We start from the raw sequence: 11,698 nt of genomic DNA on the forward strand, positions 1-11,698 counted from the left end.
GGACAGGGTGAGCCGAAATCTTTGCTGTAGTCTGTCTCCATCTTTGGTCTCATTTGATGCTGTAGAGATATGTATTCGATGTGGTGGCTTAATTCTTCCCTGGAAGTAATAGCTGTCTGGCACACTGCTTCCTACACCTAGTTGTAACTCAATCTACTCTTATAAACGCCGCAATTGTTTATGTTATGTCTCGATATTACCCTGCTATTCTTATAGAAATAGAGGATCATAAATAATTTGCATGCATAGGTGAACGCAGGATGAGAATCATGCCAAAAGAGTGAGGGCTTATTGCATAATGGTAAAGATTAAAGGATTAACATCTCAGGTACCTAGGTCATGCTAGTAGATGACATGGCCATTCGCATATCCATTGCCATTGATATGACCATTGATATAATGATCCCAGGGGCCACCATTCCAGCCATGCTCTGTCCATGCCAGTAGGCAGGATGGAAACCTTACACAGGGAAGAAAGTCCAGTTTCGAGGCTGCCGCAAAATATGCTCCAATGTGGTTGTGAGCGTCCTGTCATCACAGAGTGGAAAGTTCCAGTTTGCCAGAAACTTGTGAAGGGGAGTGGCGTAGGTATGCATCTTCGCCGCCATGTGACTATGATCCATCAACTCCTTGATGCGTTCGCGCTGCTCCTTCTGATAAGCTGCAAAGACCATATTGAGAGCAGTGCTGCTTGGTTTGGTACTGCAACAGGTGGTCTTCATACACGGCACAGGTTGTTCATAAACGAGACAACGCCCTCAGTGGCCGAGTTCCCGCCAAGTGCAAGATTAGGATGAACCCGTATATAGTGAATAATTATAGTTTATAAAACGGTGAAAGATATACTTGTAAACTGCATCGCCGAGAAGATAAATATGACCTTGATGCCCGTGCGACATCACGCCTCCTTGAGGGAGATGACAGAGGCCTGGGTCTGTTGCCTCTAAATCTCGGAGAAGAGCAATTGATCAGTGACAGGCTTATCATCAACCAGTTCCGCCAGTGCATTGACATCCTGATTAGTGAAGCGCTCCCGTTTGGGCCAGATGAACGGTGTGTCAAGGAGAAAGACCACAACGACGTAGACAGCATCCGGTTGGGAGGTGGCAAGGAAGGTAAACCTCTTGTTATAAGTAATTCTAACGTCCCTCTCACCAAACTCGGGGATGAGAGGTGTCGAAACTAAAAGGGTCTGCCAATTGGTATCCTGGGCTAGGGGTTACTCGAGAATGAAGCCAGCGAAGGCATGTTCTCAAGGTCCCATATGGGTGGAGTTCTTACACGTCTTGTCTTTGACTTGGATCAAGCCAGGTGAGGTTTTGTTGCATGATCCCACGTGAAGCTCCGCATCAAGCTATGGACCCGGTCACAACCAAAGACCATGTCACCAGTCTCAACATTGCCGTCTGCAAGGCAGACCTCCGCCCGGTCTGGAAATTGCTTGACATTCTCAATGATCGCTTTGGTATGGATAAATGACCTGTCAACCAAGCCGTCATACAGGATCTGCAAGAGATTGCGTCTTTCCAAGGGAAAGAAGCCAATTCCATGACTTATAAGTAAGATTAGATGCGTGATATACACACCTTAGGAATCGACATACTTCTTCTTAACATGGGTATACAGTAGATTATCACGTATCACTCGGCTATCTGGTCCACGGCCCAGGAAACTGTTAACTGGCACCGCGTCAGCAGCATGCTTCTCGAGCAGAACATGATGAATGCCGAGCCGCTGGAGGCAGTTGGAGAGGCTACCATCTCCGCTACACCGGCACCAACAACAATGATTTGGAACGGACGCTCAGCCTGCATCTTGTGTTGTCTGCAACAGCAGTTGTATTACATGAGAGCCTCTGTGACTGTTAATGTATGAGAGGGTATTACAAGTGGAGGGTGTATTGTGTTTATGGAAGCAAACTTACTGGTTTTACCTGGAATGATTCATACTGGTGAGGCCCGTCTTCCTGCTTTCTGCAAAGTGATCGGCTTCGGCCGATGGACGCCGCATTTTTAGTCCTGCAAGATCAAATAAGTTGCCCTGAATAATTTTCTTGAGATTTTACCTACTAGTAGTAGCATACGATCTGGAGGCGATGGATGATATTAAAACGAGCTTATGTTTGCACCCAGTACGTGGAAATAGCGGCAATAGCTGAAACAGATATGACTCATATATTTATTTGTTCATAATGCACAAAGAGACCGCCACAAATTTGTTTATAACTAGCCTATACCCCTGGGCTGACATGGGCTCTCCCATGTTCTAACTCATCATCTCTGCCACAGTTTCCAAATCGCTCATCCAGTCAAGATTTAATGATCATCAAATACCTCTTTTGGATTTGACGTCGTTAATATATACAAGGGTGACAAGGCGCCGAATCTCCATTGAATGCGCTCGCAGTGTCTTCAAATGCTCCAAACCCCAGCTTATTTGCTTGCAACTCAATCCACACCACCATGAACATCATCACTTTCATGCAAAACTGTCCTCGACTTACAGGTATGGTCTCCTTAGCTGCGGCCGGCAGCATCGTCGCCGCATACCTTGGCAAGCGACGCCTTGACCGGTCATGCCCGAGAGTCTCCATCAAGGAACTTCCAAAGTCAAGTGCATGTCGCAACCTCGTGGAGAGCGGCGAAGCAGTCCCGAAGTCTGTATGGGGGATGGGAAAGTCAGCTCTACTGGCCTCATGGTCTGGTGGCAACCAAACCCGCTGGGTCCCCTCCTTCGTAGCCCTTCAAGCGGATGTCCCCGTATCCATTCTCGCTGGGTACGGAGCATTTGAAAGTGAACAGAGTAACGCCGAGAAGGATGACGCACATCATCTGATGCAGAATCTAATTGCTGCCTTTCTTGATGCGCGGGCCGCCGGTCCGGAGGCGTGGTTTCTGGACAAAGAGGTGCCGCCATTGTCCTTTGCGCCAGGTAGCCTGTTATTCGGCGATCAAGGAAGCATGGGAGCCTTCATGCTTGGGACCTGGAGTACAAAGCAGAAGTCTTCTATCCAGCCTCAAGCTCTTGGTCCAGAAGTGCCCGAGCCTTGCTCAGAGTTCCCGTCAAACAGGGGCGCGATCCAAGATAGTCCCACCGACACAGCCGGAGCCGTGATATACTGGAAATTTCCCGACGGGCTGGTCCGAACTGTGGATAAGGCAGCATCATATGGTCTCCCGTGGCGGTTCATGGACGGCGGATTCCAAGAATTCATTGTGGAAAAGGTGTCCGATGGAATGATCAGGCTGACATACATCAGCGTTGAATGCTCTAACCTCCACCCCGGCAGCCAGTCTACAAGGGATTTCAAGATGTTGCCATGGCTGGCTTATGAGGCTCACGTGTTATATGCACAACTTCTCTGGCATAATACGGTGATGCAACTTCGTAACCGCACGAAAACTTGAGTCGATTTTCTAGACCAGCCTTATGATGGAAAGTAATAATAGAGATACCTCTCCGCTCATCCTCCTTACTGTTTATGCCCTATATCCGTACATACCCAAACACTTAGATGTCGCCTCGCTGACCATATCTTCCTGAATTCTCACTAAATACGGTAAATGACTTGGGAGAGATGTCAGCTTACCACCGTGGGCTTATCCACGGTGAAAAACGGACCACTGTGCCCGCGCTCAGCCACTTGAGGACGACTCTGTTAAACAATAGGTAGAAAACTGCAGTGGAGGTGTATTTCAGGTTACAGGTCAGGTGGACCTTGAAAAAGATGAGGTGGACGCCCCACCTGTCTTGGCACTCCCAACCTCCCAGGTCAACATTTAAATACTGTAATGGATACCATGAAATTCGTTTTCAATTTCTCCTCCGCAATTATCTGCACATTGATTTAAACTCAAAACCACTTATTAACTGATTAGTTACTGCGTCTGTATTGATAATATGGATTCAGAGGCTCTCTCAATGAACTGTGGTGAAATAGATGATGTCTCCTTGAACGAAGAGGAGAATGAAGAGGTAAGAATCAGAACTGCTTTTCAAGTACTTACTAACTGATTTTCGACAACCTAGGCCCAGCCAAGCTGCTTTACTCAGTTAACAGACGCAAAAACTCATCCACTTCAAACACTGTATATTGAATACACAAATGATTTGCCAGAGTATCCAAGGACAGATCCAAATGGATATACCTATGTTATTCCAGTGAATAACTACTCTCAAGAAGAAGCAGAGCAATTAGTCAAAGATGTAAGTACTTATCAAGTGCTTGCGAATCTCTCTTACTAACCAATTCAAAGATTCAATATTCTCGAGCGAGTGTCCAAGGTGCAAGAAAGAATATTAAATCATCCTTTTTAAACTGCCCAGTTAAGAAATGGATATGGAAATGTTCTGGAGCTCTAGTATGTGAATATCTGAAACCAGATCTACGCCTGCTGCACCATACTTTTTTAGATGAGGTAACATGGCAGGAAATCAAAGATATACAAGAGAATATCAACCTAATTGAACAAGATATTCGCAAGCGGAATGCATATAGGTAAGCACTTATTGAGTACTTACTAGCTACTTACTCACTTTCTAAAACCTATAGTCTGTATTGTTCAAAAAAAATTTTCTTTGAGAGACAAAAGGCATGCCTTGAACAACTTCTAACCTGCGCGCCAAAGTTCAAGAGGCATTTCTATCCTGTAAGTAATATGCAACTACTTAGTAACTAATTCAAAATTCTTTTCTAACTACTTCAAATAGGATGTGAACAATGAATACCATCCGTACATTGGATGTGTAAATGAATCACCAAACTTTCTTTCAAAGCATTATCATAGCTCTGTTAAAGGTCATACTACTATTGATCTTGACTTTCTGGAACGATTATTTAATGATTCAATTCTACCATCTCGAGAGGATTGTGGTGTGATTGAGCCACTAACATCAAGACGAAAGTATTGTGGTGAGTGATTCTAAACTGATTGTTTACTGGTTAATAACCATTTACTAACTAGTTATAGATTATGATCATATACAAGGCCCTGGTAAACTACAACATCTAAAGTGCGGTGTTATTTTTACTGCACTAGTGCCAGTTAATATCCAGGCAGCTCCTTATATTTTATTTACTTCGCATGGTATTCATCAACATCCTCCACCTCCACCTCATAAGCCACCAGAGCTTATACTACGAGGCATTCAAGACATAATCAGGAGAATAAGAAACCTAAGCTTGACACTGGGTAAGACTAAACTGATTCTAAGCCAATTATCCATCGCTTTGAAAACACTTTCTAACTAATATTAAGCTCAATTTCTTCGCAGTCCTGAGCTAGAAGCTTTTTGTCAAGAATATGGTGTACTCACACTAGCTGAAGTACATTCAGCTTTCACAAATACAGACTGTATTTCTGCAATTATTCAAAAGCAGCGTCTTCTTTCATATCCAGCAGGACAAAACTTCAATAGGGTTATTTACTTGTATAATACCCATCCTTTCATAAAGGTAAGGTGGTTTTGAACCACTTGGCAACTACTTATTAACTGGTTCTAGGACTACATCCAGGAAAAGTATCATGATCCTCATGGGATAATGATTCTGTGTGCTTTCAAAGAGCAGATACAGGTCTTAAGGAAGTTGACTTCTTTTGAAGTTGACATGTCGTACAAGCGGATTTGAGAAAAAGGAATGAATGAAGTTGTCTTTGCGACATATCTTTATTCACATGGGAAGAGTAAGTCTTCATAATTTCCCATGTACTTTACAGGTAGTTATAAAATATTTATCAAGTACTCACTAACTGGTTTGTAACTGATCCTAGTTATCACACTCCTTTGAGTTTTTACCAACCAAGAAACAACAGAAGGTTATTACCTTCTATTTAAAAGAGCCTTTACAGGTAGTTATAAAATATTTATCAAGTACTCACTAACTGGTTTGTAACTGATCCTAGTTATCACACTCCTTTGAGTTTTTACCAACCAAGAAACAACAGAAGGTTATTACCTTCTATTTAAAAGAGCCTTTACTCTAATTCAGAAGGCAACTGGTCAGTCTGTTGAATTCCATTCTCTTTATTCCTCTGGGATCTATGGGATTGTGGTTGATATGAATTCAAAACAATATACTAGTAGGTGATTATTCATTAACTGCTTGAGAAGTACTTCATAACTAACTAGTTAAGGTCTTGGACAGTACCTTCAAGAGATCGACCCTCAACATCATCCAATACTATGGCAACTTAAAGGGATTATTGTATTCTGCTGAGTCCACTTTTTCCGGACAATTACTGAAGCTGTTGGGAGTGTTGCTCAAGGTACAGGAGTTTGGAGCTGTATAGCTAATTTAATTGATTGCAGGTCTGAAGAGGACTATGACTAACTATGCAATCTTCTAGCTGGTAAGTGGTTGATAACTGGTTTTGAAGTACTCTCTAACTAGTTGTTAGAACATGAAGACCTAAAAGTCAAGGCATGGGCTGATCATAAAAAGCAACCGATCATTAAAGCTGGGCTAAATAAAAATTGCTCTAACATTCCAGCTTTCATTTATGATTCTATTCAAAATAATACTAATTCTGCTGAACAATCTTACCATAAAGCAAATGCCGCAGGGAAATGCCTGACACTGACTGGAGCAATCCAAAAGTAAGTGCCTACTGTCTTTTAACTGGTTAACAAGCAATTGAAAACTAGTTGATCCAAAATGAGTCCTAACCACCTTATAGTTCTGCGAAACTTGATAAGCAGGATATCAGTCAATACATTAATCATATTGATTTTGGTATTCACCATTCATATCGCACAGCTAACATGGAGACCAATTACTTGAGGCATATGTCTCGTGAAGGTATATATCTCTATATGTACATTCCCTGATTATATATAAGTAGTTACTAACCACATATAAACCAAGCAGAATCTTGAAAACGCTGCTGCTCATCCTCAACACGCTTATCTTCACCTCAGTTAGAAGTTCCTCAACGATCTCAATCACAGTCTCGCCAGTATGTGCACTCGTAATCGCTTTATAACTGATTACTAACTACTTAGTTCTGTTTCTTCTTCCTAAAGCCTGCATTGTGTTGCGTCAAGGAATGCGCTATCTTTTGAGCAACAACAGCAAGCTCTCGAAATAAGGGAGATTGAACTTCAGCTCAAAAGAGAAGAGAATGAGCTTAAAAAGGTAAAAATCGCTTCTTAACTACTTTATAACTGCTTATAGCCCTTGCTGTTGTATGTCTTGTTCTTGTATAATATAAACTGGTTAAGAACTGGTTTACAATCGATTGCGGGTATATTATAAGTGTATGGAGTATGAAAGGAAATTTTGGTACGTAATAAAAACAGGTGTGGTATGGGTAAGGTATGCTGTTACTTTGATACATGGTTAGTTACAGTCCAGCTTGGCAACGGGACGCGTCCAGGTGACCTGTGTACTCGGTGTATTTTTTGTTGATGAGACTAGACTGGCTTACCCAATCCACAGATCCACACCCAACCCACCCAATCCACGCTATGGGTTGGATAAGGGTTGGCCCTGATCCAACCCACATGGGTATAGGTGGTTGATACCCAACCCACATAGGTGTAGATAAACTATTTAGGTATATATAACTAGCAGAATTTAGTAGGTATATCATATATATATATTGTCTATCCCACAGGGGGCGGCGACTGTACTTGACACCGATTTAGGGTTGAGCCCAAAACAGTATAGCAGCCGGGGTAGGGGGGTAGGGACCGACTTTTCAATGGGGGGTAGGGTCGTAGTGCCAGATAGAGTTGTATTCATTTCAGATTTAGCTAGGTTACTGGTTAGGTAATTCTGCATCATTTAGCTAAATTTCAATGGGGAATTTGATGATTTACAGATGTGGTGATGGTGTGGTTAATGCATGGAATTTTAATATGGTTGAGATTCCCACTGAGCAGCATAGATAAAAAGCATTACCCATGAATACTATCACAGCTGTAGATATGGTCAGAAGCATTTTAAATTTCACCAGCTTATTGGTATGCTCGTTCTAAGTAATCTAGCCAAAATTCAGTGTGTAATTTAATAATAGGCAGGCGTGGTAATGGCGTGTTTAATCCCCAGGATTTAATGGGTGGTTTAAGTTCCCCAGATAGAAAAAGCAATGCCCATGAATAAAACATTCAGGGGTCAACCCTAATATTATTCACCCATTCCATTTCATGCCAGTTGATCAGTAGGCACCATCAGTCAGAATGGAAGAGCAGATTTTCATCCAGCTTTCCCAGCCACTGATCATTATCTGCCGGACCTGCCGCCATAGGGTGTGGCCGGCCGAGGTGGAAAGCCATCTCTGGGGGAAAGCCCATCAACTACCCCAGGCCACTGCGAAGCAGATTCATTAGGTCATTCAGAGCTAGGAGGGAGTGGAGCACAGCCCCCAAGCCATTTAATGGCCCCATCAGGTTACCCAGTCAATTTCCCATCTGGATGAATACCTAGATGGGTTACTGTGCCAGCAAGACCCAGCTAATTGCCAATTCATCACCCGTTCACTCAATACATTAAAACAGCATTGGCGCGAACATCATGGATGGACTATGCCATATCCTCAAGGTCGCCCACATGCACAGGAGCAAGAACAGGCGCAGATTACAATCCAGCAAGGATATCAGGTGGTCACCTGCCAGCGGTTTTTCCCATCCCGAACAGGGTCCCATTATATCTGGGTGCCATGCCCCAACCAGCAGCCAGAGGAGCAGCCCCGGGCCGCGCGCACCCCCCACGTCCAGGCCACCGTCGATGCCGTGATCCAGGCATGGGAGCAGGCCCAGGCCCAGGCAAAGGCCCAGCAGACCATCCAGGCCAGCGAGCTCACCGATGCCAATCCATGGCTGCGGATGACCGGGTGGGCAGATTACCTGCAGGGCATCAGTGAGAAGAACTTGCATGACTGTGTTGAGACACCTGAGGAAGATCCCCAGGATGCCACAGAGCAGCGGGTGCAGGTTATCTGGGCCACCATGGAGCAGGTCGCCCGCAAGAGCCAGCGGATGGTCCAGCAATGCGGCCAGGCCATCTGGGTGGAGGCTGTCCGGTCCGAAACAGGGCAGACCCCGCACCAGCCATTATTGGCATACATGGACAAGGCCGCGATCCAGAAGCATGTCCATCCATGGCTAATAAATATTTAACTAATATAAACGTAAAATATGCATTAGTAACTGAACCTTCAATAGATCAGTGTGCTGAAGTTATAAATATAATCAATCAATTGATTAGTTGTAAGGTATATATTATATTATTAAACATGATATTTTACAAGATAATAATTTAATAAATTAATTAATTAATTAATTAATTTATAGCTATTTATTGTAAAACATATTAAAATATAATAAGATACAATAAGATTTAAATCTTACACACATTTGATTATATATATTATATTTAAGTTTTAGTGTTTATAAATAATTCTTTATTAGTTAAGGTTACCTTACTTAAATGGTTATATATAAATATTTAATCTAAAATGCTACAAGCTGCTAAAATTATTGGAACAGGATTGGCTACAACAGGTTTAATTGGTGCTGGTGTAGGTATTGGTGTTGTATTTAGTGCATTAATACTAGGTGTTGCTAGAAATCCTTTATTAAGAGGACAATTATTCTCATATGCTATCTTAGGTTTCGCTTTTGCTGAAGCTACTGGATTATTCGCATTAATGATGGCTTTCTTATTATTATATGTTGCTTAATATATAATTTTTATTTAATCAAAACCTTTTTAGTATTGAAAAAAATGATTGATATAACACTACTAAAAAACAATTGATAGATAAAATATTTCTTTTAAAAGTCTCCTATCACCTTTGTCCTTTCTCTTTAAGGGTAAGGACTAGTTTTACATAATCCAAATTTAGAGGTAAAACCTTATTGTTATTAATAAAAATCGTCATTACTAACATTTAATATATAGAGTATTATAATTCCTTTTCCTTAGTTTTATATCAATATAAAACATCTAGATAACAATAGGATGAAAAAAGGAAATACACCTAAAAGGTGTATTTAAGTGTCAATATAGTAATAAAATTATTTAAAATTTTATTATTTATTACACCCTTATGAATTTTTACCAGTAATGACGTTTAATATATTTATATTAATTAATATTTTATTTAGTAGAAAAAAGAATTATTTTCATATTTATATTCTTTTGTTTTTAATTTTTTTTTTCATATTATATGTGTATTTATATTTGCAAAAAATATATATATATTTTTTATTATACTTTTAAAAATTAGTAATTTATTTTAAATAATTATATGTTGATTTAATAACAGTAGTTCTCAATTAATTAAGCAAAAACAAATATGTTTGTATATCATGACAACAACAACTTTTTTCTTATTTTTAATACCAGTACTAGCAATAATTTTGTTAGTGGTTAATTTAATTCTTTCTCCTCATAACCCATATCAAGAAAAAGATAGTGCTTTTGAATGTGGTTTCCATTCTTTCTTAGGACAGAATAGAACACAGTTTAGTATATCTTTCTTTATATTTGCTCTATTATTTTTATTATTTGATTTAGAAATATTATTAGTTTACCCTTATGTGGTAAGTGCATATATAAATGTGTATATGGTTTAGTAATAATGTTAGTATTTTTCCTTGTATTAACTATAGGTTTTGCCTTTAAGTTAGGTAAAAATGCTTTAAAAATTGAAAGTAGACAAGTATTTAACTTTAATTATAAATCTTGAAATGGTTATTCTTTAATTTATAGTTAAATAGATAAAACTTAATTAAATTGATCTAGTTTTCATGGTAATTACCATGGTTTAAGATTATGGACTAGTAATAAAAATAAATGAATAAATAATATAGATATAAAAATGCTTTTAGATATATTAAAAGGACATTTACTATTAGATGCTCCAACTCCTTGAGGAATATTCTTCTAAGATAGTGCATCACCTCAAATGGAAGGAATAGAAGAATTACATAATAATATTATGTTTTATTTAGCTATTATTTTATTCACAGTTACATGAATGATGATAACTGTAATAAGAAATTTTGTAGCTACAAAATCACCTATAGCTGTCACGGTGCTGCTGTGAATAGGAGTTGGCATTGCTGAGGAGGAATCACATGACCTTAGGAATATCTTCACTGCATAATTCTAAAACCTGTTTAAAGCTCTTTAAGCTATGTCCTATCTATAGAGCCTGCATGTACCAGCCTACCTGCAGCCTGGGACTGTTAGATAAGGATTAGTGTAGCTAGCCTGAGTGTTAACTACCTCTTTAACCCACCCCTGCTTGCCTGCAAGCCTGCACCTTAACATTACATAGCTCCTGCCTCAGAGTTGACACTATCAGAATGCCTGCCCCTCTGCCCCCATTCCTGCTGGGTGCCCCTGAAGAGTTCTCCAAGCACGTTGCTAGCCATGGCACTAAATGATATGAATACTGCTACCTAGCGTACGAGTACATCCAGAAAGCTGAATTAACCATCAATGAAGCAAACTAACAAGCTAAATAATCTAAGGCCTAATTCCTGGAACTCTAGCATGAATTCACTGCCTTAGAGCAGAGGTGTGAATAAGAGATTACTAAGCTGAGAGCTGTTTAGCAGTACCAGAAGGAGTAACTATATGAGAGAGAATAGCAGTATATGAAGGCTGCTATAGAAAGGGACCAGGCCCGTCACTTAGCTACCCCTACTGTAAATATGCCTGTATCTATGCCTGTGTATAAGCCTG

At 40.4% G+C, this 11,698-nt stretch overlaps 2 protein-coding genes and 1 pseudogene across 2 annotated transcripts, besides 3 other annotated features; 2 read left to right on the forward strand and 1 right to left on the reverse strand.

The window, feature by feature from the left end:
• Positions 1 to 461: 461 nt before the first annotated feature.
• On the reverse strand, positions 462 to 1,814 carry NFIA_093470 (annotated as a pseudogene).
• A 648-nt stretch (positions 1,815 to 2,462) lies between these two features.
• NFIA_093480 (uncharacterized protein) lies at positions 2,463 to 3,407 on the forward strand (the record flags this gene model as incomplete). Its single annotated transcript, XM_001261276.1, has 1 exon — positions 2,463 to 3,407. The coding sequence occupies one exon, from the start codon at positions 2,463 to 2,465 to the stop codon at positions 3,405 to 3,407; it is 945 nt and encodes a 314-aa protein (XP_001261277.1).
• Positions 3,408 to 5,709: 2,302 nt separating this feature from the next.
• Positions 5,710 to 5,978: a microsatellite.
• Positions 5,979 to 8,526: 2,548 nt separating this feature from the next.
• On the forward strand, positions 8,527 to 9,120 carry NFIA_093490 (uncharacterized protein; the record flags this gene model as incomplete). The annotated part of the gene is made up of 1 exon (XM_001261277.1): positions 8,527 to 9,120. The coding sequence occupies one exon, from the start codon at positions 8,527 to 8,529 to the stop codon at positions 9,118 to 9,120; it is 594 nt and encodes a 197-aa protein (XP_001261278.1).
• Positions 9,121 to 9,259: 139 nt separating this feature from the next.
• Positions 9,260 to 9,288: a microsatellite.
• Positions 9,260 to 9,289: a microsatellite.
• The last annotated feature ends 2,409 nt before the right edge of the window (positions 9,290 to 11,698 follow it).

Source organism: Aspergillus fischeri, genomic scaffold (genome assembly GCF_000149645.3).
Source record: "Aspergillus fischeri NRRL 181 1099437636264 genomic scaffold, whole genome shotgun sequence".
Classification (NCBI taxonomy): domain Eukaryota; kingdom Fungi; phylum Ascomycota; class Eurotiomycetes; order Eurotiales; family Aspergillaceae; genus Aspergillus; species Aspergillus fischeri.